This window comes from Crotalus tigris, unplaced genomic scaffold (genome assembly GCF_016545835.1).
Source record: "Crotalus tigris isolate CLP2741 ecotype Arizona unplaced genomic scaffold, ASM1654583v1 scf7180000024398.1132909, whole genome shotgun sequence".
NCBI classification, from domain to species: domain Eukaryota; kingdom Metazoa; phylum Chordata; class Lepidosauria; order Squamata; family Viperidae; genus Crotalus; species Crotalus tigris.
This window is the reverse complement of record NW_024100566.1, coordinates 414673-438787: the sequence shown is the minus strand read 5'-3', so window position 1 is coordinate 438787 and position 24115 is coordinate 414673. Positions and strand designations below refer to the sequence as shown.

At 40.4% G+C, this 24115-nt stretch overlaps 1 protein-coding gene across 4 annotated transcripts in view; it reads right to left on the bottom strand.

Annotated features, from left to right (window-relative positions):
* MAP4K5 (mitogen-activated protein kinase kinase kinase kinase 5) overlaps positions 1-24115 on the bottom strand; it is a 125345-nt gene that overhangs the window by 37048 nt on the left and 64182 nt on the right. For all 4 annotated transcript variants that reach the window (XM_039329460.1, XM_039329459.1, XM_039329458.1 and 1 more), the window contains 11 exons: positions 14729-14819; positions 14155-14219; positions 12243-12298; positions 10476-10523; positions 10068-10110; positions 7676-7748; positions 6435-6566; positions 6270-6332; positions 5927-6008; positions 4783-4899; positions 3730-3808 (listed from right to left, as the gene is read on the bottom strand). In XM_039329460.1, coding sequence (XP_039185394.1) covers positions 3730-3808; positions 4783-4899; positions 5927-6008; positions 6270-6332; positions 6435-6566; positions 7676-7748; positions 10068-10110; positions 10476-10523; positions 12243-12298; positions 14155-14219; positions 14729-14819 — 849 coding nt within the window. The remainder of the gene's footprint in view (positions 1-3729; positions 3809-4782; positions 4900-5926; positions 6009-6269; positions 6333-6434; positions 6567-7675; positions 7749-10067; positions 10111-10475; positions 10524-12242; positions 12299-14154; positions 14220-14728; positions 14820-24115) is intronic.

The window sequence follows — 24115 nt, the reverse complement described above, 5'->3', positions numbered from 1 at the left end:
TGGTTAGGGGCTTGGCTGTGCTCTGATTGGCTGGGGGAGTGTTCTGTTTGGTTGTGCTCACCAGATCCAAAATAAAAGCCTCCCCCATTAGCGAAGAGATCCAGCAAAGAATCATTCCCAGAGAGAAATCATCCAGATGCCCCAAACTCTATGGTCTCCCCAAGATACACAAAGAAGGAACCCCACTCAGACCTATAGTCAGCTCCATAGGCTCACCTCTACAAAACCTAGCCAAATTTCTCGCCAAACAATTACAGCCCTATGCAGAATCCATCACCTCACACGTAAAAAACTCATTCCAGTTTATAGAGATCATAAAGAAACAAAACTTACAGCCCAGCGACCTACTAGTGAGCTTCGATGTCATATCCCTCTTCACCCAAGTGCCTATCAAAGAAGCCTTGACAGCTATTCAAAACAAATATAACCCCCCCAAACACATCTTAGATCTGACCAACCACTGCCTATCCAACACATACTTCATCTATAATGGACAAAAATACAAACAAACAGAAGGAGCACCCATGGGATCACCCCTCTCACCTGTCATTGCCAACCTCTACATGGAACACTTTGAAACCCAAGCTCTAGAAAAATCGGATCACAAACCCAAACTCTGGCTCAGATACGTAGACGACACCTTCATAATCTGGCCACATGGGAAAGAAAAACTGGACAACTTCCTCACACACCTCAACAGCCTACACCCCAAAATACAGTTCACCATGGAAACAGAAGCTAACAACCAACTTCCCTTCCTGGATGTCTTAGTCTACAAGAAATCCAATGGCTCCCTAGGACACACCATCTACCAGAAGAAAACACACACAAACCGCTATCTGCACGCTCTCTCACACCACCACCCAGCACAGATCAACTCTGTAGCCAAGACACTCATCTCCAGAACAAAACGCTTAGCTGACGAACAACACCTAAAACCCGAACTACACACTCTCACCAATGTACTAACATCCAATGGATTCCATAGAAATAAGATTACAAACCTAATCCAAAAAGAAACCCCCACTAAAATCCAAGACAAAGAACAAGAAAACGGCAAAGCCCTCCTCCCATACATAAAAGGCACCACAGACAGAATCAGTAAGATCCTCCATAAACACAACATCAAAACAGCATTCTGCACAAACAGAAAAATATCCACCATCCTTAGAAACCCCAAAGATAAAATTGAATTAGAAAATCAAGGAGTATACGAAATCCCATGCACCACTTGTCCCACCACATACATCGGACAAACCAACAGAAGAATAAGTGCACGCATTGAAGAACATAAGAACTCAGTCAAAAAAGAGGAACCAACATCTTCCCTGGTCCAACACCTTAAAGCCACAGGACATGAAATTGACTTTAAAAATACCAGAACCATTGCCAAAAGTGAACATTTTAATAACAGAATAATCAGAGAAGCCATCGAGATAGAAAAACGCCCACACAGCATGAACAAGCGAGATGATACCTCCCGCCTACCAGCCATTTGGAAACCCGCCCTTATTGACAAACGACTCCCTAACACAAAAAATGATACCAGACCCACACTCACAAAAACCACACAGGAGGTCACCACCACACATCCACGCAAAAAACAAACCCAAAGCCACACCGATGACGAGGCACGACCACAAACCAGAAGCCAGACCACAGCTGCATCATTAGCCACTTTAAACCCCTCCAATCCATACATGAAGCAAACTGACACCCTCCATGAAGAGGAAGCACGACCACGAAGCCAAAAAGTAGCAAGGCAGCCCAAAATCTCAAACCTCTCTGCAACTCAGACTAACCTGAGCACAACCAAACAGAACACTCCCCCAGCCAATCAGAGCACAGCCAAGCCCCTAACCATTCAGAACACACCTCCACCCAATCAGAACACAGCCAAGCTCCCACCCAATCAGTTCATACCCCCACTGGCAGTTAAAAGGAAGAAACAGCTAAGACCACACATTGCTGCTCAAAGCACGAAGCTGAAAACACCAGCCTGAAGATGACGAATGGGACTTCGTCGAAACGTCGCCAAGACACTTCCAATTTTACGCGGGAGAAAACCCGAACAACCAAAGACCTACATACAAATACCCGCAAAAACCTCAGAAAACACACACACACACACACACATATATATATATACACACACACACACACACACACATACACACACACACACACACACAGAGGAGCGTGATTATTAGAATAGATATTTTAAACAGATTAAGAATGTACTGGATTTGTGTAATTATGTAGCGTTTGGGAATAAAATGAAAATCATTATGTATTGGAATTGAAAAAATGATGACTGTTTAGATTGGATGCTGCCATTAATTAATGGAGTGTTTTAAATTACTAGGATGACTTTCTGTATGACAACAAAGATGTGATAAGGCATGATAAGTAATTGGAGAAAAATTGAATTTTGTTTGATGAATCTGAATGAATTAAGGTTTAATATTATCCCGTTATTTTAAAGAGATGGATTGATTCTGGGATTACATATGTATAGGGCTGATTAATATTTTATTGTTAATTAGGATAGCTATTGTGTAGTGGAAGAAGAAATAAATGAGATTGGTGATAAAATGAGGAATGTGAGAGATTAAGAATTAGAATTGATAATTTGTTGTTTTAAACTTAAACTATGGTAATTGTAAACTGATAAAGTTATAAAACAGGTTTAGTAGTAAGAAATTTAAAATAGAAATGGAATATTTAAATGTATTATGTTAATCGAGGGAAATAGAGAGGGGATAGTGAAATGTATCAAGTTGAGTTGTTTATATATATTTTTACTTTTGAATGTTGACCACCCAACCACCACGGTGGGTCCTGAGTACTTTTTCTTAAGAATTTAAAAAAACCAATAAAATGTGTTAAAAAATATAAATAATTTTATATTAATTGATTTGTTGGCTTCCCCCAGGATATTTTTTCCTTCTTTTTTCAATATGGAACAGTATATTGCACAATAGTAAACTGTTTAGTGGATTGTGAGTTCCAGCCCTCCGTTAGGCATGAAATTAAACAGATGATTTGAGTCTGGTCAGACTCTTTCAGCCCTAGAAAGAAGCAGTGGCAAACCACTTCTGGAAATATTGCCAAGCAAATGGCATGGAATTGTCCAGGCGGCCACCAAGCGCATCTCCGTGCATACACCCACAAAGAATATTTACAAATGGTTAAATGATATGGATTTTAATAATAGAGGGTTTTTTTTTGCAAATGTCAAAATACCAATTTTCTGGGCTAATAGTGATATTATGGTAAATATTTGGCCAAAACACAGAGCAATGAAGCCTTTTCAGTAGGCCTGCTTCCTCTTTCTGATACAACAAACCAATCATAAATGAATTTACAGTGAACAAAAATTGCTCAGCCTATTTTTCTAAGATTTTGCTCAATGGAAAGCCAGAATGATTAAGGAAGTTTGGCACTAACTGGGGGGGGGGGGGGAGAGACAGAATATTTCCCCCCCCCTTTTTTTCTTGGAGTTCCTAGACAACAGCCCAAGGAGATACCCTCAATTCAATTTATAAGTTCAGAATATTTTATTCCATTCCTCAGAACACCCTTTTCCAGGGATACTGAGAATTGTAGACCACCCAATCTAGAAGACACTGGAGTGGGGAAGACTACTTTAAAGATAAACATTTCTATTTGATTTAGTACATGACAGGGTGAAGAATAGATTACTTTAAAAACATATTGGAAACTCACAATTAATTTCAGATGCTGTCCTTTCGGCTCTAACATTTCTGTTGGTAGAGCGAATCGTGTGGCGAATAATAGGGTGTGGCTACAGGATTAAAAAAAGCAGACATTCAGAGCGCCTTCTGAACTTAAAAAGAATTTACCTCACAATTGCAAAACTGACATGTTTTTGCAGCTGGGATTTTTTTCTACCTGTGGTTTGTACAAAGTTTCCAAGAGTTCATTCAAGTTCCTGGCTTTATGGTGCTTTACATAATAATTTTATTTTTAAAGACAATTTTTTAAAAAAAACCTAAATAAATATTTTTAAAATAAAGACCTTTACAAAAATTTGCAATTTAAGATATTACACTGTCTATAATAGTCTGATGCTAATTTATATCATGGATGTAAAGCAATATTTGCATTGTTAAAGAAACTACACAAGTTGTCAGATTGCCCAGGAATTTAAAACAGGAGAAAAATGAGATTTTTTTTTAAAAAAGATGCCAAATAGACCTTAGAATTGGATAATTTCATATCAGAGATTTTTAATAACTTCCTAATCTGTATTAATTAATAATATTACATGGTAGAATATTCAAGAGTCTGTAATTTATGCACTCTTCTAAGCAACTGCAGGTATCCTTCAACTTGCTATCATTCGTTCAGTGACCATGTAAAATTAAAACAACCTGTGCCTGAGTAATAGCTGTTACAGCAACTCTGTGGGCGCATGATGAAAATTGGGGGAGGGAGGGTCTGCCCGTACTTATGACCAGAGGCTGCTGCAACTCATGATGTTTCATTTAATGGCCACTTCATTCTACCACCAAGATTCCAGTTCCAATTGTGGTCATAAGTTGAAGACTGCTTATAAACAGTAGCTTTCTGTGCCAGTTCAAGTCTTCAAATCATCTTCAGGGACAGACCCATCAAGAGCACTAATTCTAAATAGCCAAGACAGCATTCCTTGCCTGGGGGTCCCTATCAATCCCTGAGAATGAAACAGCCCAGCTGACACACTACTTTACTATTTCATCCAAAATTAAGGTAAGGAAATTGCCAGGAAGAACTCACCTCAAAATCATCATCATCTGCCTCAGTATAATGGGGGTGGTTATCAGGATTGTTCACTTTGTCCAAGAGCTCAACAGCCAGAGAACGAGAAAGTCCAGGCTGTCCAACAAAGCTATGCTAAAAAAAAAAAAAAAAAAAAAATAGTATAAGAGAATAGATCTAAAATATTTGTATTGCAAGTTAAGGCATGGGTTGTTTTCTTTTAAGCTTTTTTTTTCTTAAAAAGAATTAGCGGCAACTAAGACTCTTGGAGAGAACATTCCATACTCAATGCAACCAACAAACCATTCAGTCTAAACCAGAAACCTACTAGCAATCATTTGTATAATGTTTTTCTTTTAAGCATATATGTAAGAAGTAACTTGCTACACATATTCTATAATTGTCCCAAAGTTGCTTTTTTCAAAAGGCAACTGGATTTTGCTTTTCCTTGAAGACATTTCGCTTCTCATCCAAGAAGCTTCTTCAGTTCTGACTGAATGGTGGAATATGGAGGGATTTATATTCTTTGCACTCATCTGGCTGTTAGCATTCTTTCTGAAAGTCGTTGAGGCCACTTGGAGATTTATCTATGCCCTCAGGGTCACCTGAATACTGCAAATGGATGTGGAACCTTCTTGAAACTGCTGAAAGAACTTAAACAGGAGATTGGTGGTGTCATATCCCTCCCCCTCTGTTGCGAGAGGGATATTTAACCTTAATGTAGATGGCCTCTTTGACCCCTCTTTCAAACCAGTGGTCCTCTCTATCCAGAATGTGGACTTTGCTGCCTTCAAAAAAGTGACCTTCCCATAATTCTAATTTACATAATGTCCTCATTAATCTGAGAAGTTCGCTTTTTTTCTGTGATTTCCAGACAAATTTTCTTTGTTACAAAAGAAATCCAATTTCATCAATACTGCATGTAAAAAGCACAATTTGGGTAGCAGGCTCGACATATAACACAGTCTTAACTCAAAAGTATTTATTATGGAAACAAGAGACTTCTGCATGCCTGACATTTCTTTAATAGTTACATTTTTCAAAAACAGAGGGCCTCTTGATCTTCTGAAAGTTTGAATGTTTGCTCCATTAGTTGGGATGAGACTTTCATGTTAGCCCCCTCCTAAAAAAAAAAAGGAAAAAAAAAAAGAAACATACTTACTGTCAGAAGTCTGTCAGCAGTTGGCCTCTTCTTTGGATTTTTTGTAAGTGCTACTTTGACAAAATTATGGAATGTTGATGACCTGTAAAGCAAATGGAAGATGTAATTTTTATAAAATTGGTAGTTAACACAGAACTAATGTATAATGGACTAAACAGACCTAAATGGAAGTAGTAAATGTACTCTCTCCCAGCTGGTTAACAGTTTTCAGTATTCCATTTCATATTCTTGCTCCAGTTATGTCTCATTCCTCAGGATAAAAGTTTTTTCCCTCTGGTATTTTAACCTATCCTCAATTTTCTGGCAGCCCACTTGCAAAAAAGGAATAGCGCTCAAGACTCACCATTTTGTTTTTTCTTTTAGCTTTGGAGGTTGAAAGTTGCTTTTAGACATTAGAAAGAGAGCCCTGAAAAAGAGAATAGGCAAGTTTAGAAAATGCAATTTTCCTCTTCCTTTGCTTTAACTTTTGCACAGTTACAATGGAGATGCCCCTGTCTTAACTACAGACCTCATGGGATGAAGGTCAAACATAGGTGGTTGCAACTCTCCAAGCTCAATTGCTGTTATGCCCACAGCCCAGATGTCACAGAGTTGGTTGTAGCCACCGTTCTTTTCTACAGCTGCCACTTCTGGAGCCATCCTTAACAAGAGAAATAATACTACCAATTAGAGAGCAAGAATAGGTCAATCCTTCTCTAACAACCTAGATTCACTGGGCAGCATATTATGAATATATGTCTGATACATATGAAACAGCCTATATTTTTTGACAACCCATCAAGCCAAATGAAGCTGTCATGCATCTTGGCTTATCATTGTTCTGTCCCTGGTTTCCTAAATCCAGCCAGCTAAAAGCAGGTTTCTCAAGTTCCAAGTGAGCTGATATGAGACATTTTTTACTTCATGGGTCACAAGCTGTGCATGCCTGAACCTAATGCTGTTTATATTGATTCAACAATCATGGAACTTGAGGAATGCACCGAAAGTTTTGACAGACATTGTTCTGAAAATAATTCTCAAGCTTCAAGAAATGACAATCTGGCCAATTCAAAAGCACACAAGATCAGCTTTTCCATAAATAAAGACTATCCGCAAGCAAATTCAAACATACTTCTGTTATCATGAAGACTAGGAGATTTGTTTGTCGGAGTTATATATGTATGCTTCTTTATAGTAAAGTACAGCAATTGAAATTCACAAAACACTATTACAACTTGTTCGTTAGATTGACCATAAACCTATACATCAATGTTTGTATTCCAAAACTCATTTTAGCTGTTTCTTTTGCTGTAACAGCTGCCTAAGCATGTGAACAATGCTGTGTATGAAATGAAATTCATAGATATCCGCTACAGCAAAACATATTTCCTAAATTGTAAAAATTATTGCATGTGTTTCTGTTTCCATGTTACCCTCCTTGTTTGACTTTTAGTGGACCCAAAGCTGTGTTTAGCAGAAGATATTCCACATAGAGACTGTCTATCCAATAACTATGTAGAGCAGTGTTTCTCAACCTTGACAATTTTAAGGCATGTGGACTTCAATTCTGGGAGTTGAAGTCCACATGCCTTAAAATTGTCAAGGTTGAGAAACACTGATGTAGAGGGATGCAATAATCTACAAACTGCTATTTTCAATGTAGCGTAACCTTAGCTGAATGATTCTATTTCAGATCCTTTATAGCACAGTCAGGAAACCCTGGTTCAAGGTCAGTGGCCCTTATTTAAATAATCCCAAGGAACTTATTACCAGTAAGGGGTGCCAATAAATGATTTCCTCTTTGCGATCGTGGCTGTTATTTTTGCTGCTACGCCAAAGTCAGCTGCAGAAGGAAAAAAATTGAAGACATTTCTAGAAGTTGTCTTCCTTTTCATGCATATATCCAAGAAAATATTTAGATCTTTGTTCTCATCAGGGGTATGTGAACGCCAGATCCTTCAGGTAAGTAGATAATATTTAAGGGTTTATCTAGAGCTAGTGCCAGGAATAAGAACTTTAGTTCCTGATTCTGCTACAGAAATCAATCTTAGTAAGTAAATGAATGGAACTAAAGTTACAGACATTTAATATAGGACAGCAGAATGGAAGCAAGTTCTGCTAAGACAGTGCTGTGCCTTCTGGTTATTTTGGCCAAGACCTCATATAAGCACCTGTCACAATTTGGTTCAGTAAACAAGTATTAAGCATATTTACTGCATCAGGGACAGATTGTCAGCTCAAACAAAAGTAACACTCTGTCCCAATGCCTTACATTTCTTAGGCCTTAGATTATAAATAGTATATAGTTAAATTTCTCTCATCTTTCTTCTTTCCTCCAGAACAGTATGACATCTCACATTCAATTTTCCATTACCACTACAAGCATTTTGAAGCTTGAATTCAGACTGTTGTGAAATAAAAGCCTTGGCATGGAAAAAAAAATTATGTGGCTACCGGGAGTCAAGACCCATTTAATGGCACATAATCATCAATCAAAGCCTTGCCGACCACACAATTTTGACTGGCTATTGCCCTGATTATAATTCAATGTGGCAGATCTAGACTTAAATTCACCCCCCATCAAAGTTTCTAGATGGGTAACATTACTGTGTTATTTTGTTCTGTCTTGTAAAATGGAAAAAAAAGAACTGACATGATAAATTGTAGGTCTGAACCAATGTTCTAAGATTCCCCTTTATGACTAGCATTCATTACCAAGATTCATGGTAGATATAAAAAGGGAGATTCCAAATATATTCAAATATATACATTTTCTTTCACTACTAAGTAACAAAAACTTACTCCTATGCATTTGGGACTAGGGGATGTAAACTTCAGGCAGTTCAGCTAATACATGAAATGGAGATCTGCCACCGTGCTTTGTAAGGAAATAAACATCCTTAAGATTAAGGAACTATAATGAAACCGCAGGTTTGCTAAAACTGCCAAAATTCAATACAATTCTATAGACCTACAACTAGAAATCAGATTTTCTTTAAAATGTTATAATCCCTGCTGCCCCATATGTAAGAGAGTTCTAAAATGCATCCTTCGTTAAGGTAAAGAAGAAAACTACTAAACCAATGATTAAAACCAGAGTTTTTACTGTGCTCTATATTTGGCAAGATTTAATCATTATTGCTTTTTATGAGGTTTTTATCTTCTTGCTATTGTATTTGAAGTTATATTGATTATGTCCTGAAGATCTCAATTTGTTATATTTCATTGTTTTTATTGCAATGATCTACTTGTTTACCAAATATTGTTTTTAAGGACTGCATATTTTATATTTTTAAACTGTAAGCCGTTTTTTGTTGATTAAACATTATTTTTTTCTCTAGATGATGATGATTATAATATTTCAAGAGAAACTCCAGAAGCATACGATTTTCCTGTTTGCAAGACAGGGGTATACTGTATCATAAAAGTGTCAGATTGTTGAGCAGCCCTGTTGTTCTTCCTTACCTTGTGTAAGAGAGACTTACACAACTCACCTTCCTTTTTTTCCTCTAGTTAATTAAGTTCTTTAACCAAATGAAATCTCTAATAAGGTTGTGGGACTGCCATTTTAAGGCTAGAAAATTTGTTTTGAAGATATCATAGACATTAGCCAAACTGGTGTCCTCTAGACACTTGAATTATATCTCTTATAAGCCTACCGGCTTATAAGAGATATAATTCAAGTGTCTGCAGGACTCCAATGGTCCTGGCCAATGGTCAGGAGTTCTAAGAGATATAGTAAAAAATGTAGAGTTGCAATTCCAAATATCTATAGTATATGATAAAAGATTATGGAAGCTGTTATGAAATTATATTATGCATTATATATATATGTGTGTGTGCTTATATATTATGTATTATGATATATTATAAATTTCATGAACTCTGAATTATAATTATTATATTATGGAAAACTATATGGGAGCCACTTTTGTGTAGTGGTTCAGGCATCGGGAGACAGGGAGTTCTAGTCCCAACCTTAGGCTCAAAGCCAGCGGGGTGACCTTGGGCCAGTCTTTTTCTTCCAGCCCTGGGAAGGAGGCAATGGATAACCACTTCTGAAAAACCTTGTCAAGAAAACTATAGGAATTTGTCCAGGCACTCTCCAAGAATCAGACATGACTGAATGGAAGGAAAAAAACCAAAAAGCTAAGTTACCCACCTAGCTTGATGTCTCCGTGGTCAGTCAACAGAATATTTGCACCCTAAAATACAAAAAGTTTTCGAAAGTGTAAATTATTTACTACCCTGTAGAAACTATTTTAGAGTAAATATAGGGAAATGGTGGCTATCTAGGTATTGATGAACTACAACTCCTAACTGAGCTGAAGAAGCTTCTTGGATGAGAAGCGAAACATCTTCAAAGAAAAACAAGAAAATCCAGTTGCCTCTTGAAAAACCATCTTTGGGACAACCATGACCTGGATGACTGATAATCTCCATAGACATACAATTCCAACAATCTACAGGACCAATAATAAAGGATACTGGGCCTCTGTTCTTCAACATTTGAATCATAGACCTCTCACTACTGGGCCACAAGCTAAAGATTTTTCTTAGAGTCACATACCTTAATGTCCCGATGCATTTTGCCTTTCATGTGCAAATAAGCAAGTCCCTGAAAAAAGAGTCAGAAAAAGAAACAGTTAGTAAGGATATAATTTCTATTACAGAATGCAGAATTACGGAGTTGGAATGGACCTTGGAGGTCATCTAGTCCAATCCCCTGCTCAAGCAGAAGACCCTATACCATTCCAAACAAATGGCCGTCCAAACTCTTTTTAAAAACTTCCAGTGATGGGGTATTCGCAACTTCTGAAGAAAAGCTGTCCCACTGATTAATTGGTTTGATAAAGAGAAAAGACTAATTAAATAACTGTAAAGGATAGTGGAAAAGGCTATTCAAGAAACTCAAGGAAAAGGGTTACTCCTAAATTGGTATTAGTAATAGTAATAGTAGTAAAGTTGGAAGGGACCTTGGAGGTCATCTAGTCCAACCCCCTGCTCAGGCAGGAAACCCTACACCATTTCGGACAAATGGCTGTCCAGTCTCTTCTTAAAAACTTCCAGTGTTGGAGCATTTACTGCTTCAGGAGGCAGGCTGTTCCACTGATTAATTGCTCTCACTGTCAGGAAGTTTCTCCTTAGTTCTAGGTTGCTTTTCTCTTTGGTTAGTTTCCACCCGTTGCTTCTTGTCCTGCCTTCAGGTGCTTTGGAAAATACCTTAATTCCCTCTTCTTTATGGCAGCCCCTGAGATATTGGAATATCTAGATATGCAATGTTTTTGATAACAAAGAAAGGAACTTGATGTTGAGAACAATTGCAGTAGTAAGACTGGCCCCAAAATGAAAATCATTGAAACTTATTTGCTTAACAAATGGCTGTAGAAAAATGTGGCATAATATGATCATTTGGAAATCAGTCATTACACATTCTTGGGCAGGAAGAGTTGTCCAATCCAAGTGGCTGCTATCCATTAATTACTAGTATAAGAAATGTCTACATGGTAACATAAAAGCTCAAGCTGTGTTTTTATTGCAGATAACTTGTTACAATTAGTTCTGAATATTGTTATACTAAGTGCCAAAACTTCATGTTAAATATAGTCCTAATACAGTTAATGTACAGGTAGTTCTTGCCTAACAAGTACAACTGGGACAGGAATCTCTGTTGTTGAATGAAGCGGTCACTAAGCAAGACATCATTCAACTCCCAGTTGTCGTTTTTAAGCAATCCTGCAGATTGTTAAATGGACAAAGTCTAGGTAAGAACTGTAAGCAGAATTTTCAGATCCTGAGCAGGGAGATACTTGTGCATGACCAGCGCTGAGCTTCCCACGGGCTTCTCTATCCCCAAGGCACCCCCTGCTCCTTAATGTACCTTACTGTGCTGTCTCTCTCTGCCTTTCTATTGTAGCACTGTTTTAACCGTAAAATTTTCTCACTCTTTTCAGATGAACGCCTTTAAACTGGAATTTGTGGAGACAGAAACTACACCAATTCTGTGCAGCTAACCATGCAGAAACATAGAAATATTAAGTCTTAATCTTGTTCTTATGTCTTTATCCATGTTGTTGTTCTCTCATTTCACTGTTTCACATGAAAATTAAGAAGAAGCTGTTACGGAACTGATTTAAGGTACTGCTTCAGAAGTTGATATTTGCTTTGAGATGCATATAGATACTTTAAAGACACAGGCAAGATACCTGTTTGCTTTCAATTAGCACAGAGCAATAACTGATGGGAGTATGAACTGTACTTCTCTCTCCCCTTCCCCCCAGTTTAAATCCCAGCTCAGCCCAAAGAAATGATTTGGTGACCTGAAACAATTCATTACCTGCAATGTCTCTCTGCAAACATAGGCAATCTGTAACTCTGACAGTGGGCCCGTTACTGAAAGGAAAAGCAAATTTACAAATGCTGAAATAGGCAGCAGCAAATTATTGATTAAACTAAATCTAATTAAAGCATCAAACAAGCCAAAGAAACAACCGAATGTTACTGTAATGGATATGGTGCGCCAAAAATAAAGGATACAAAAGATTAGGCCACAAATTTATCCAAGCATGGTGCTCAATTTTTCGCAGTGGTATGCCACATGAATTTGGATGCACGTACAGCTGTGATGACATCCCCTTTGCTTATCTCTGGTGCCAAACAAGTTTAAATGGCCTGATTTTATTATAAAGAACTGCTTTCTCTGAACCTAGCTATTCACTGAGATCTTCCCATAGGCATCTGCATGTGCCAAGAAGACAATTACTTTGGGTGGGTTCTTTTCTGTGATGGCATCACAATTATGGAAGCCTTCCCCAGAAATACATGTTGTTATCTGCCTCTCTACATTTAGGTCCCAAACTTAGAATTATAGTGGCAAATACCAGCTAATTTTTTTGTCATTTGTTTGTTGGTTTTGCAGTTGCCAAGTCTTACCATGGCTATGTATAACTATTACTTAGGATGACATGTAAGCATCTGTGTGGTTGTGAGAATGCTGGAAGCATTTTCAAACTATTGAAAAGCTTGCTGTTAAGACTGAAGCAAATTGTGATTGATGTTAAATAAGTGTATTAAAAACATTAATGCATTATCAATGATTCAGATCAATGCTCTGATAAACAGTAATGTCAGTTTGGCCAGAAGAAAGTGTGGTTAACTGAAAATAAAAATGGATGCTTCCATTCTCTGCCTTGTGATTTTACCAGAGGATATAATGCAATTATTATGAGAGTTTAAATCTAACACATCTGGGTGTAAACATTTAGAGAAAACTGAATTGTGGTTTTGTTTAGAACAAAATTTCTGTGCCTTGTTTTCTTTATCATAGCACAGATTGGCAGCCTGTGCTATATGGCTCAAGAGCACTAGGTAATCTATATAGTACCAGCCTGTTGTAATCTAGTTTATGTTCATTCCAGTCAGCTGATGAAAAAAAAAAACACATTACGTCCCATCAAAGCTTGCTTTTTCAATTAGATAACTATTTGTTACTTCTGCAAGGATTCTACCTAAATGCTTGTTTGCTTTTTTTTTAACTGATTCTTGAATTTATCAAGCTTTGAAGATGCCTCTGCCTTTCTTACACCTTTACTGCTCTGGAACTTGACTTCTGCATATCTTATTCCCTGGCCACTGGTTTCTCAGTTTTAATTAATTAATGATGCTGATGTTGGAAGGGACCTTAGAGGTCATCTAGTCCAACCCCCTGCTCAGGCAGGAAACCCTATACCATTTCAGACATTGTCTAAATACAGAAATTGTCTAAATACAAATCTACTATAGGTCTGGGACTATATTATTAATTTGATGAAAAGGGGTGGCCTCAAAGAAAACCAAATAAAAGCAATTTCTCTCAATTTGGAAAGGTTCTTCCCTGTTTGTCTAGACCAGGGGTCTTCAAACTTGGCCCTTTTATGACTTGTGGACTTCAAATTCCAGAATTCCTCAGCCAGTGTTTCTCAATCTTGGCTAATTTAAGATATGGGGGGACTTCAACTTCTGTGCTGGCTGGGGAATTCTGGGAGTAGAATTCCCCGTGTCTTAAGCTTACCAATGCTGAGAAACACTGGTCTAGCAAATCTCTTGCTCACCACAGGAGCTTCATAATAGGCAACCACTTTCATGACCAATAGAAAGTAACATTGTTGTATTTTTTTTTACAGTAAAATTGCCATGAATACAAATTGGAGGAAAATGGGGAAGAAGAGGGACACAATAAAAGTAACATAATAAATAAAATGTTCAGATACCATGATAAATGTCTTGAAGGGACCCTCCTCCACAGTACTCCATACAAATCCATAGCTTCTCATGGCTGAAATAAAGCAGAACTGATCAGAATCACTATTCTAAAACAATCCAGATTGAACAATGTGCATTTACCATTCAATTTATTGTTCAGACTGTAGGTCACAAGAATTTCCTTTTACAAAACAACAGCAACTGAGCAGCTTTTATATGTGGCATGCTGTTATTTCTCACCTACACCTAAAGCTAAGGACAGATGGAGGCTTTGCAATTATTAGATGCCCTAAAATGTGTGCATGAAATAAGATCAACTCTAGTGAGGGATGACGTTCAATGAAATGCTGAATTCTGGTGAACTGGAAACAGATCACTTTACATTCAATGGGAAAGTTCATTGTTATGTCATCATAGGTAAAGAAAAGCTTCCACACCTAGCAATAAAACTTTAGCAAACTGCATTTTGCAATAGATAGCCAACTCTCAAGCCACAGCTTTCATTTGCAGATAAATTTGGCTACCTCCAGGAAGTTGGCATGGAAAATAATTCAGACCAAGATAAAAAGCAAGTGATCTTACCTGAGATAGCTTCCAAAGTATGCTACTATGTTACAGTGTTTGCATTCTTTAACCATATAGATTTCTTGCTGTATTAATGAGAAATCATCTCCTGGAAAACAGATTGTGTAAATCATTATGATAGATTTTGCTAATTTGGAAAGGGATCTTAGTTCATTACTTTGATGTGGTGATTAATTGAATCTGCATCAATTGCATGTAACAATAGTTTGGGGGTAAAAGGTAAAGTAAACATTTCCCCTGTCCAGTCATTTCTGACTGTAGGGAGCACTGGTCATCTCCGTTTCTTAGCCAAGGGAGCCAGCATTGGCTGAAGACACTTCTGTGGTCATATGGCCAGCATGACTATACTCCAGCGGTTCTCAACCTGTGGGTCACAACCCCATTTGGAGTCGAACGACCATTTCACGGGGGTCGCCAAACAACACAATCCGCCATTTTTTTCCCCGTTTCCTTAGCTGTGCTACTCCCTTTTATTTTATTGGCTTTTGAAAGCCAATAGAATAGACTCTCTTGAATAGAGTCTAATTCTGTTGGCTTTCAAAAGCCAACAGGATTTGTCCAGACTGTCTCTGCCCTGCTGAGCCCGCCAAAAGTCCCATTCTGCAAATGGTACTGCAGGTTTTCTGCAGCGAAGGTGAGCTGTCTGGAAGTTTCCACCCCTCCCTGCTGAGCAACTACTAAAAATGTAAATAAAAGAGGGCCAGGGGTGGGAGGTGGGAGGCCGGTGGGCACAGGGAGGGTTGCTGGCGCACATGGGGCCCGGCGGGTTTTGGGCTGGGCCAGCTGGTGGCCCGGCCGGTGGTCAGCCTGCTCCGTCTCTGCCGCTTGCCAGCTATGCCTTGGCCGGTGCAGGGGGCGGCACCACGCATGCGTGGCGCTCCCAGGGAGGGAAAGGTCTCGACTTATGACTGGTTGGGTAGTCCTCTACTTATGACCGGTTGGGGGGTCGCGGCATTAAAAAGATTGAGAACCACTGCTATACGCCAAGGCACATGGAACGCTGTTACCTTCCCAACAAAGTTGTACCTATTTATCTACTCATATTTGCATGCTTTTGAACTGCTAGGTAAGCAGGAGTTTGGGGGATAGGGGATAGATACATCAACACATTATCCGCTTTTAGTTGTGGGCATAATTTGTAATTGCAACTGTCCTAAAAGATGCATTCTTTCCCAACTCAGAAAAATTCAAACCTTAAAATACTTTACATCTAACTGTCTTAAATCTGGCAGGATTTGCTAGTGATATGTCTACTATGTTTGCAAATTCCATTCAATCCTGCCTCATCCACCCCCACCCTATTCCCAAATCCCATTTCAGACAGTTGAGGAATCAACAACAACAATAATAAAAAAAACTTGGAAGGGGCCTTGGAAGTCATCTAGTCCAATCCCCTCTCAGGCAGGAAACCTTATATCATTTCGGACAGGAGTTAGGAAACATTCAAGAGTTAGGAAAAGGAAACAGGGGCTTTCAATCTGAAGACAAACTTCAATCAGGTTCAAGAAAAAATTTTTTTGAGAGGAATATTTTTTTCTGATGACAACACTATGAACTGCACAGTATAGTAAATCTGGTAAATTGTTTCAATATCGAATTAAATAAGAGAGGAAATTAAGGATATCACTGTCAGGTCCCAGAAGAGGCTTAAAAAGTGGAGAAATAGCTCAATTTGTAAACACTAAAATGGATGAAGTACCACAGTTTAATTAAGCTGATTAAAAACAGAAGGAAATTTTTACAGTGCGACACCAAAGCACCATGTTCCATAAATTAAAGAATTTTTCCACATTCAACAACCAGTGACATACTTTGTCTGTGTTTCTAATCTATAACTGACAAAAATCTTTTGAATACGGTAGCCTATGAATCACTCAATCAATCAGTCTCGATCTGCAGTCTGTCACCATGATGCCATATCTTAGTATTTACGCTAGAGTTACATCCACATTTTATCATGTATATTTAGTAAAGAAATTGGATGATGGTTTATATAGTCCAAAGGTTCCTTACCATGTTTCATTAGCTCATTATATAAGCCTCATAAAACAGGAAGGGAAAACTTTATTTGAAAAAAATGCTTTAGTATACAGTATCCCTCCAAAAGTGCAGATGCAGGTAGCTGGACCAGCAGTTTTGCCCATTTTCATAAATTTAATAGTATCAACAATTTATTGTAACAGTAATAGTGCAACAAATTCAACTATCTGACCTTAAGAAACTCTTTAACAAATATTCAAACATCCATTTGTTCAATAGAAGTTATCAAATCAAGCTAGTATTACTGAGTATAAAAATAAAAAGTTTTATCAAATTACACTCATTATACGCATTGATCCAAACTGTACAAACAACACTATTTGTCACTCTAAAACCAATAGTTTCCCCATTTTTCTGTCCCTTTAGTTCTTCATTGCAACATAATGAGTTTATATAAAATGCACCGATTATTGACTAAGTTCCAGTCTAACAGAAACAAAATGCAGTAAAAGACTAGATCAGTGCCCTTGATTGTTTACAGAACACTATCAGAGTACAAATTAGTTTAGAATATTTATGACTGCAAGAACCTTCCCAGCAATTCTATGAAGTTGAAGCATTTATAGGCTCCAGAAAGGATTTCTGCCTATCTGACAGTACAGCTCAACTTGATGAGTTTTAATAGCACTCTGAAGGTGTGCACAGGAAAGTATACACACTTCTCTACAACCATGTGTTGCCTGGGGAGGAGGAATGCTGCTATCCTGTCCCAACAAGAGAAATAGGTCAGCTTGTGGGAAACACCATACACAACACACACAAGTAAGAATATCAGAAGAACTAGAATCTATAAGCAAACAGAGGTTGAAGCAGAGGAGTACCCCAGAACAATGACACTCGTCTATGGTTATTGGGGGAAAGGTGGGGGGGGGGTTCAAAGTGATCCCAATATAAGTATGTGAAAAGGAAACCAGCTCATGTAAAAACAGGAGAAAAAACAGCACAGAACAAGAACCTGAAAAAGCAACCAAGCACATATGTAAGATTCTTAACTGGAAATTCCCAAAGCACATTGCCTAATCAATGTGAATTGTACTCTATTTATATTTTTACATCAAAACATAATGCACTCAGGGCATCATTTTACTGCTTTTCCAGTCTTCATCATGACGGCTTTTTCTCTAGCTGAGAGCAAAAAGGGCCAGCCACCCCTACATGCCTCAGTAACTGGAAAATGCACACAAGCCCCAAAGGATTGGAAACATCTTGTGAAGCCTGCTGGCTGCAATTCCTCTGCTTTTTTCCTCTGATAAAATAGTCTGGATACGCAGAACCATTCCAATTTGCAAACTGGTTGCATCCAGTGAACTTCCTCAGGGAAAGATTAAATAAGACTAGGAAGACTGGTGTGGTAGGAAGGTATCTTTGATGATTTGCTGTGAAAGAGATCACTTCTAGCTTCCGTAGATTCTGTGATTCCTCTAGCATTCAAAGAAGACTCAAGAAAAAGCTTTACTCTCACTCTCACCCGCTAGTATGAAATGTAGCGAGAGTCACTCCTACAATTGGGTTTGAAAGGAAATTAGAAAATTAACAGAGAATGCAATTGTCAATGACTGCTAAGCATGGTGTCTTGTATTTTTGGGCATTTTTTAAAAGCAAAATTTAAGAGAAGGCCTTTACTGTTCTGTTTGCTGGTCTCTTGTCTTACTAGCTACTGAAGAAGCAGGAAGCAGGCTGGACCAAACACTCCCATGGTCAAACTTAGACTTAATTCCTCTCGTATTTTTATGATGAGGTAATGGGACAATAAGACTTTTGCCTAAGTTTGTGGCAGGCTGCTTTTATGGATACATCAAAAAATTATGTGATTTATGCCTACCTCTTCTTTTAAGGCTTTTCAAAGGAAGCTGAATTTGAACAGTTGCCGCAGGCAATTTTTTCCAAGATAATCTTTACAAAAAGAGGATGCTTGGTCGGAGGGAAAGTTTTGTCCATATGTAGCTAAATTGGCCCATGACACAAATGAACTCAGAAAATATGAGACTTTGCTTTCCTTAATGTACACTCAGTTGTTTCTTCATTACCTCAAATATTCTGCTAGAAATTATTGGGAACTGAGCCAGCCCCACCTGGTTAACTTTGCTCTATGTTTTTCCCCATTGGAAGAACGCTAGAAAAAAAGAACACACACCTCGATGAATTGCAGTAGAGATTAGTAAACTTTTCAGGTTATCAAGTTTCAAGATTTTCTTCCAGTAATCTCACCCCTGAAATCTTGCAGAGAATGCTGAAATTTCAGGACATTTTTTGAATTCTCACTCAAGATCTGAGTATCCCCTTCATTTTTCTAATTGATTGTCCTGAGATGTGCTGGACTACACACATACCATACACATTTAGATTAGGGAAGGTCATTGTACAGAGTGTGAGCCAAACAATTTATGCAGTGTTGCAAGACATAGCTTCCCATAATTTCTGGCTGCCTTAATTAAAAAAAGAAGTGGGTCCCTCTATCCAGCTGGCTGCCCCCATTAAGTTAGCAGTCATGGGAAGCTGTCCCGACTTCTGTTTTTCACCCATTATAAATGCCTTCTCTAGCTAAATAGTTGGACAAGTCAAGCACTCCAGAAAGCATGTATTGAAAACAGTTTCTAAGCCTATGACTAGTGAAAACAGGCAATTGTATGATTGGCTATCAATGTGTCTATTACCTCACAACAACACAAAGATAGAGTGGGGGTAGCAACGGTGGAGCTCTCAGCAACTGTATACCACGTAACCCCAAGTTCATCAGTGATCATAATAGGGTCTTACCTAAGGCCACCAAAACAGTGCTTGTGCATATTTGCCAGGAAGGAATAAATAACAAATTCCAATCAGCATACACATTGCTTTTTTGTGTACAAAGATAGCATTCAAAAGTCTAGAGCTCTCAAATGCAAAATAGACAGCTGACCCTTGAAAATTGGAATTGTTTGCTACTTCTGACTTTCCCAATTTATACTATTATTTTTCCCCTGTTAAACAAAGCAAAGTGTAAAGTGATAGGCAAAGATCCTTAATTTTACATACACACTGATAGGGTCTGAGACATCTGTAATTAACCAGGGAGAAGATCTTGGGGGTCAACATAAACCAGTGTTTTTCAAACATGGCAATTTAAGAGGTGTGTATTTCAACTCCCAAGCTGGCTGGGAATTTTGGGAGATGGAAGTCCACATTGTAAATTTCCAAATTTAAAAAACAATGATATAGACTCAATGTGTGGCAGCTGGGAGAAGGGGCGTTGTCTTACCTGGGAGAAGGGGCGTTGTCTTACCTGAACACCTTTTCTCAGCATGATGATGGATAATCCACGGATTGGGTTTCCTGAAGTCCCTTCTACCCAATTAGACTAAGTCTGCGAGATAGCCACACCTCTTGCTGGGTCACATTTATCCAGTTCCGACGAGGGCGAAGCAACAGACAAAGTCAGATGCGTTGGTTCCCAGACTCCTGCCACAGTGCCCATCAATCATTAAAGGGCAGGAGTGGATTATCCATCATCATACTGAGAAAGGCGTTCAGGTAAGACAACGCCCCTTCTCCAGCATGAGGATGGATAATCCACGGATTGGGATATACCAAAGCCTGCCTGTCTCTGGGGGGGGGGGGTAACAGACAGGGCCTGTGGTGCAGGAGATGAGACAACCCGCTTTAATACTCTACGGCCAAAGGTAGTGTCAGCAGAAGCAAACCTATCAATTTTATAGTGACGAATAAATGGGGAAGGGGATGACCAGGTCGCCGCCCAACAGATTTCGCCAATGGGCGCCTGAGTGGCCCAGGCTGCAGAGGTGGCCGCACTATGGGTAGAGTGGGCCGTGATACGTGAAGAAATGGCTAAGGACTGTGATTGGTATGCCCTGGCAATACAAGCCTTAATCCACCGGGCAACAGTGGAAGATGAGACCTTAAGTCCCATAGAGGAAGGATTGAAGGAAAGGAAAAGTGCCTCTGACTTACGGAAAGCAGCAGTCCTTTTAAGATAAATGCGGAGTGCCCTGCGGACATCCAAGGTGTGCCATCTGCGTTCCAAGTCATGGGATGGTCTAGGGCAGAAGCTCAGCAACATCACCTCCTAGGACCGGTGAAACAAGGAGTTCACCTTAGGAATGAAAGTGGGATCTAATCGCAGGGTTACGCAATCGGGGCGAAACAGGCAGAGATCCTCCCTGACCGAGAGGGCCACCAGTTCAGATATGCGTCTGGCCGAAGTCACTGCCACCAGAAAGGCTACTTTCATGGATAAAAGATTGAGATCACAGGATTGAAGTGGTTTGAAGGGCAACCCGATAAGGGCCTGTAAAACCTTCGAAAGATCCCAAGAGGGGTAACGATGAACGGTTGGAGGTCTAGTGTTAACTGCCCCTTTGATGAACGAATGGATCATTGGTAATGGGCTAGTGAGGAAGAGTCATCTCAAGAGAGTACCGTGGCCAAGGCCGCAACCTGCCTCTTGATGGTACTTGGAGAGAGGCCCTTATCTATTCCGTCCAGTAAAAACTGTAGAACTTGAGGCACAGTGAGAGATGACAACTGGACCTGATGCTTGGACATCCAAGATAGAAAGCTCCTCCAAGTGGAGTCATAAACTCTATTAGTTGACGGGCGTCTAGACGCTTGAATCATATCAATGACTCTCATAGGGTAAGCTTCCTCAGTCAGACGTCTCTGTCCAAGTGCCATACGGTCAACTGTAGCCATTGAGGGTCGGGGTGCTGGAGCGCCCGTTGACTGAGTGCTACTAGGCCCGAGGTATCTTCCACGGGGTCAATGCTGACAGTCTCATGAGATCGGCGAATCATGGGCACCTCGGCCAATGAGAAGCTATGAGAACCACCTCCGCCTTCTCCTGTAGAATCTTGCGGATGACAGCCGGAAGAAGGGGGAGTGGAGGAAAGGAAAGGGCCACGGTATGCGCAGAGCATCTACTCCCTCCAACCCCGGTGACAGGAATCGGGAAAAAAATCTTGGAAGTTGGGAGTTCGCTGCTGAGGCGAACAAATCCAGAACTGGATGACCCACTCTGTGAGATATTTCTAGGAACAGTGCTGGATCCAGGCGCCACTTTGAATGATCCACCGTCGCCCTGCTGGTTGATTGACCCAAAGATGTGATCCGCCTTGATCGAGGCCAGATTGGCCTCTGCCCAGGAACAGAGCAGTCTGGCTTCCGTCATCAGAGAACTTGACCTGGTTCCCCTTGATGGTTCACATGGGCTTTGGCCACTATGTTGTCCGTGAGGACGAGAACAAGCTGGCCTCTCACCTTGAAATGACACAACGCCAAATGAATTGCCAAGTTCCAGCCAATTTATATTGTGTTTCGAATCCTCTTTGGCCCATCTCCCCTGGGCTATTTGAGACTGGAGGTGCGCCCCCCAACCAAAGAGACTGGCGTCTGTGGTGAGAACGATCCGTAACGGCTCTCTGAATTCCGAGCCCCTGGCGATGGCCCGAGAACTCCACCATCTGAGTGACCTTGATACCATTGGAGTCAACCTCACCTGCCTTTGGAGGATGTTAGCTTTCGCCTCTGAAAGGGGAGGAGGAACCACTGAAGAGCTCTGGAATGTAGTCTGGACCAGGATACGATGGCAATGCAGGAGATCATCTGCCTAAAAGCTGGGAGAGGATGAGGAGGGGAACCGCCCTGGCGTGTCGTACCTGGTAGACCAGGGCCCTGAGACTGACTATGCGATCTGGCGATAGGTAGACCATGCAGTGTGTTGTATCTATCACTGCTTCCAGATGAAGGAGCCGCGTGGATGGGATTAGCTGGCTCTTGAGGAAATTCACTGAAAACCCGTGGTTCTGGAGCACCTCCATGGTACGGGCCACCTCCAACCCTGCAGCCTGAACAGACACCGACTGAATGAGGATGTCATCCAGGTAACACTGGATCCAAATGGAATCCAGTCTGAGGTGAGCTGCCAGAACCGCCAAGATCTTTGTGAATACCCTCGGGGCAGATGAAAGGCCAAACGGAAGCGCTCTGTATTGATAGTGATAAGATCTGTAGCAGAATCTGAGAAACTTGCGATGTGGTGGTAATATTGGAATATGTAGGTACGTTTCCGTGAGGTCGATGGATGTCAGGAGGTCGTTCCTTCATATGCTGGCCAAAATGGATTGCAGGGTTTGCATCTTGAATTTTTTGTATATCAGGTAATAATTTAACCGTTTTAGATCCAGAATGGCCCTCCATCCTCCCGAGGTCTTTGGAACTATAAAGAGGATTGAGTAAAACCCTCTCCCCCTCTGATCGGGAGGGACTGGTTCCACCGCATTTATTTCGATGAGATGGGAAATGGCCTCCTTCATGAGAACCCGTTTTGATGGGTTTGAAGGAGTCGGACACTGAATGAATCGGTTTGCCGATTTTGAAAGAAACTCCAAGGTCAGGCCGTTGGTGACAGTGGATACGACCCAGGTGTCGTTGGTAATGTGCCCCCAGTTCTGAGAGAACAGGGAGAGCCGGTCGCCTATGGGGGGTCCTTCCCTGGAGTCACTTATTCCTCTGATAGGGACGGTCCTCCATGCCCCGAAAGGGCCGCTTAGCCTGCGGTTGTTGCCTGGGCTTGGGCACGAAGTGGTCCGTTTGACGGTCCGATCTAGGAGGAAAAGAGCGTGTGCGTTGTGGCCAGTCAGAACCCTGGGTGTTGCCTCGGAACCCCTGTCTGCGATAGAAAGGAGCAGGCTTTCTGTCCGATCGTCTGGCCTGGTGAGCAAGAACCTTTTTCTTGTCCTTGTTCTCTATCAAGTAGGGCTCCAGGGCATCCCAAATAATTTTCCACCATAATAAGGGGCGGTGGCCAAGCGTCCTTTGGATTTTAAATCCGCCTGCCATTGCTTCAGCCAAAGCAGCTGCCTGGTAGAAATGTTGGCTGCGATTGTCCTGGCTGAAAATCTGGCAGCATGCAACATGGCATCGGCCGTGTATTCAACCACCGCTAATAACTTACCCAACGTTTGATGGGCGCGTACCTGATCCTGTGGGATCATGTCCTGAAGCTCCTGGAGCCAAGTGATAGAGGATCATGAGAAGAAAGAGGCTGACGTAGAAGCCTTTACTGCCCATCTTGATGCTTGATGTGCCCTTCGTAGAGAGTACTCAGATTTTCTATCTTCCGGTCTTAATGCCTCAGCCATATCTCCAGCAATGGTGGAGTTTGAAAAAATGGGAGTGAGGGATGTGTCCATGGTTGGAACCTCTAGGAGGTTGGTTAGGGATGGTGCCATGCTAAACAGTTTTTTGTCAGAGGACCCTGGGACAGGAGAGGCCCCAAGATTGGCCCATTGTTTTCTTACCGTGTTGGCAAAGAATGGAGGGCAATGTATATGCCTTTGAGTCACCCTA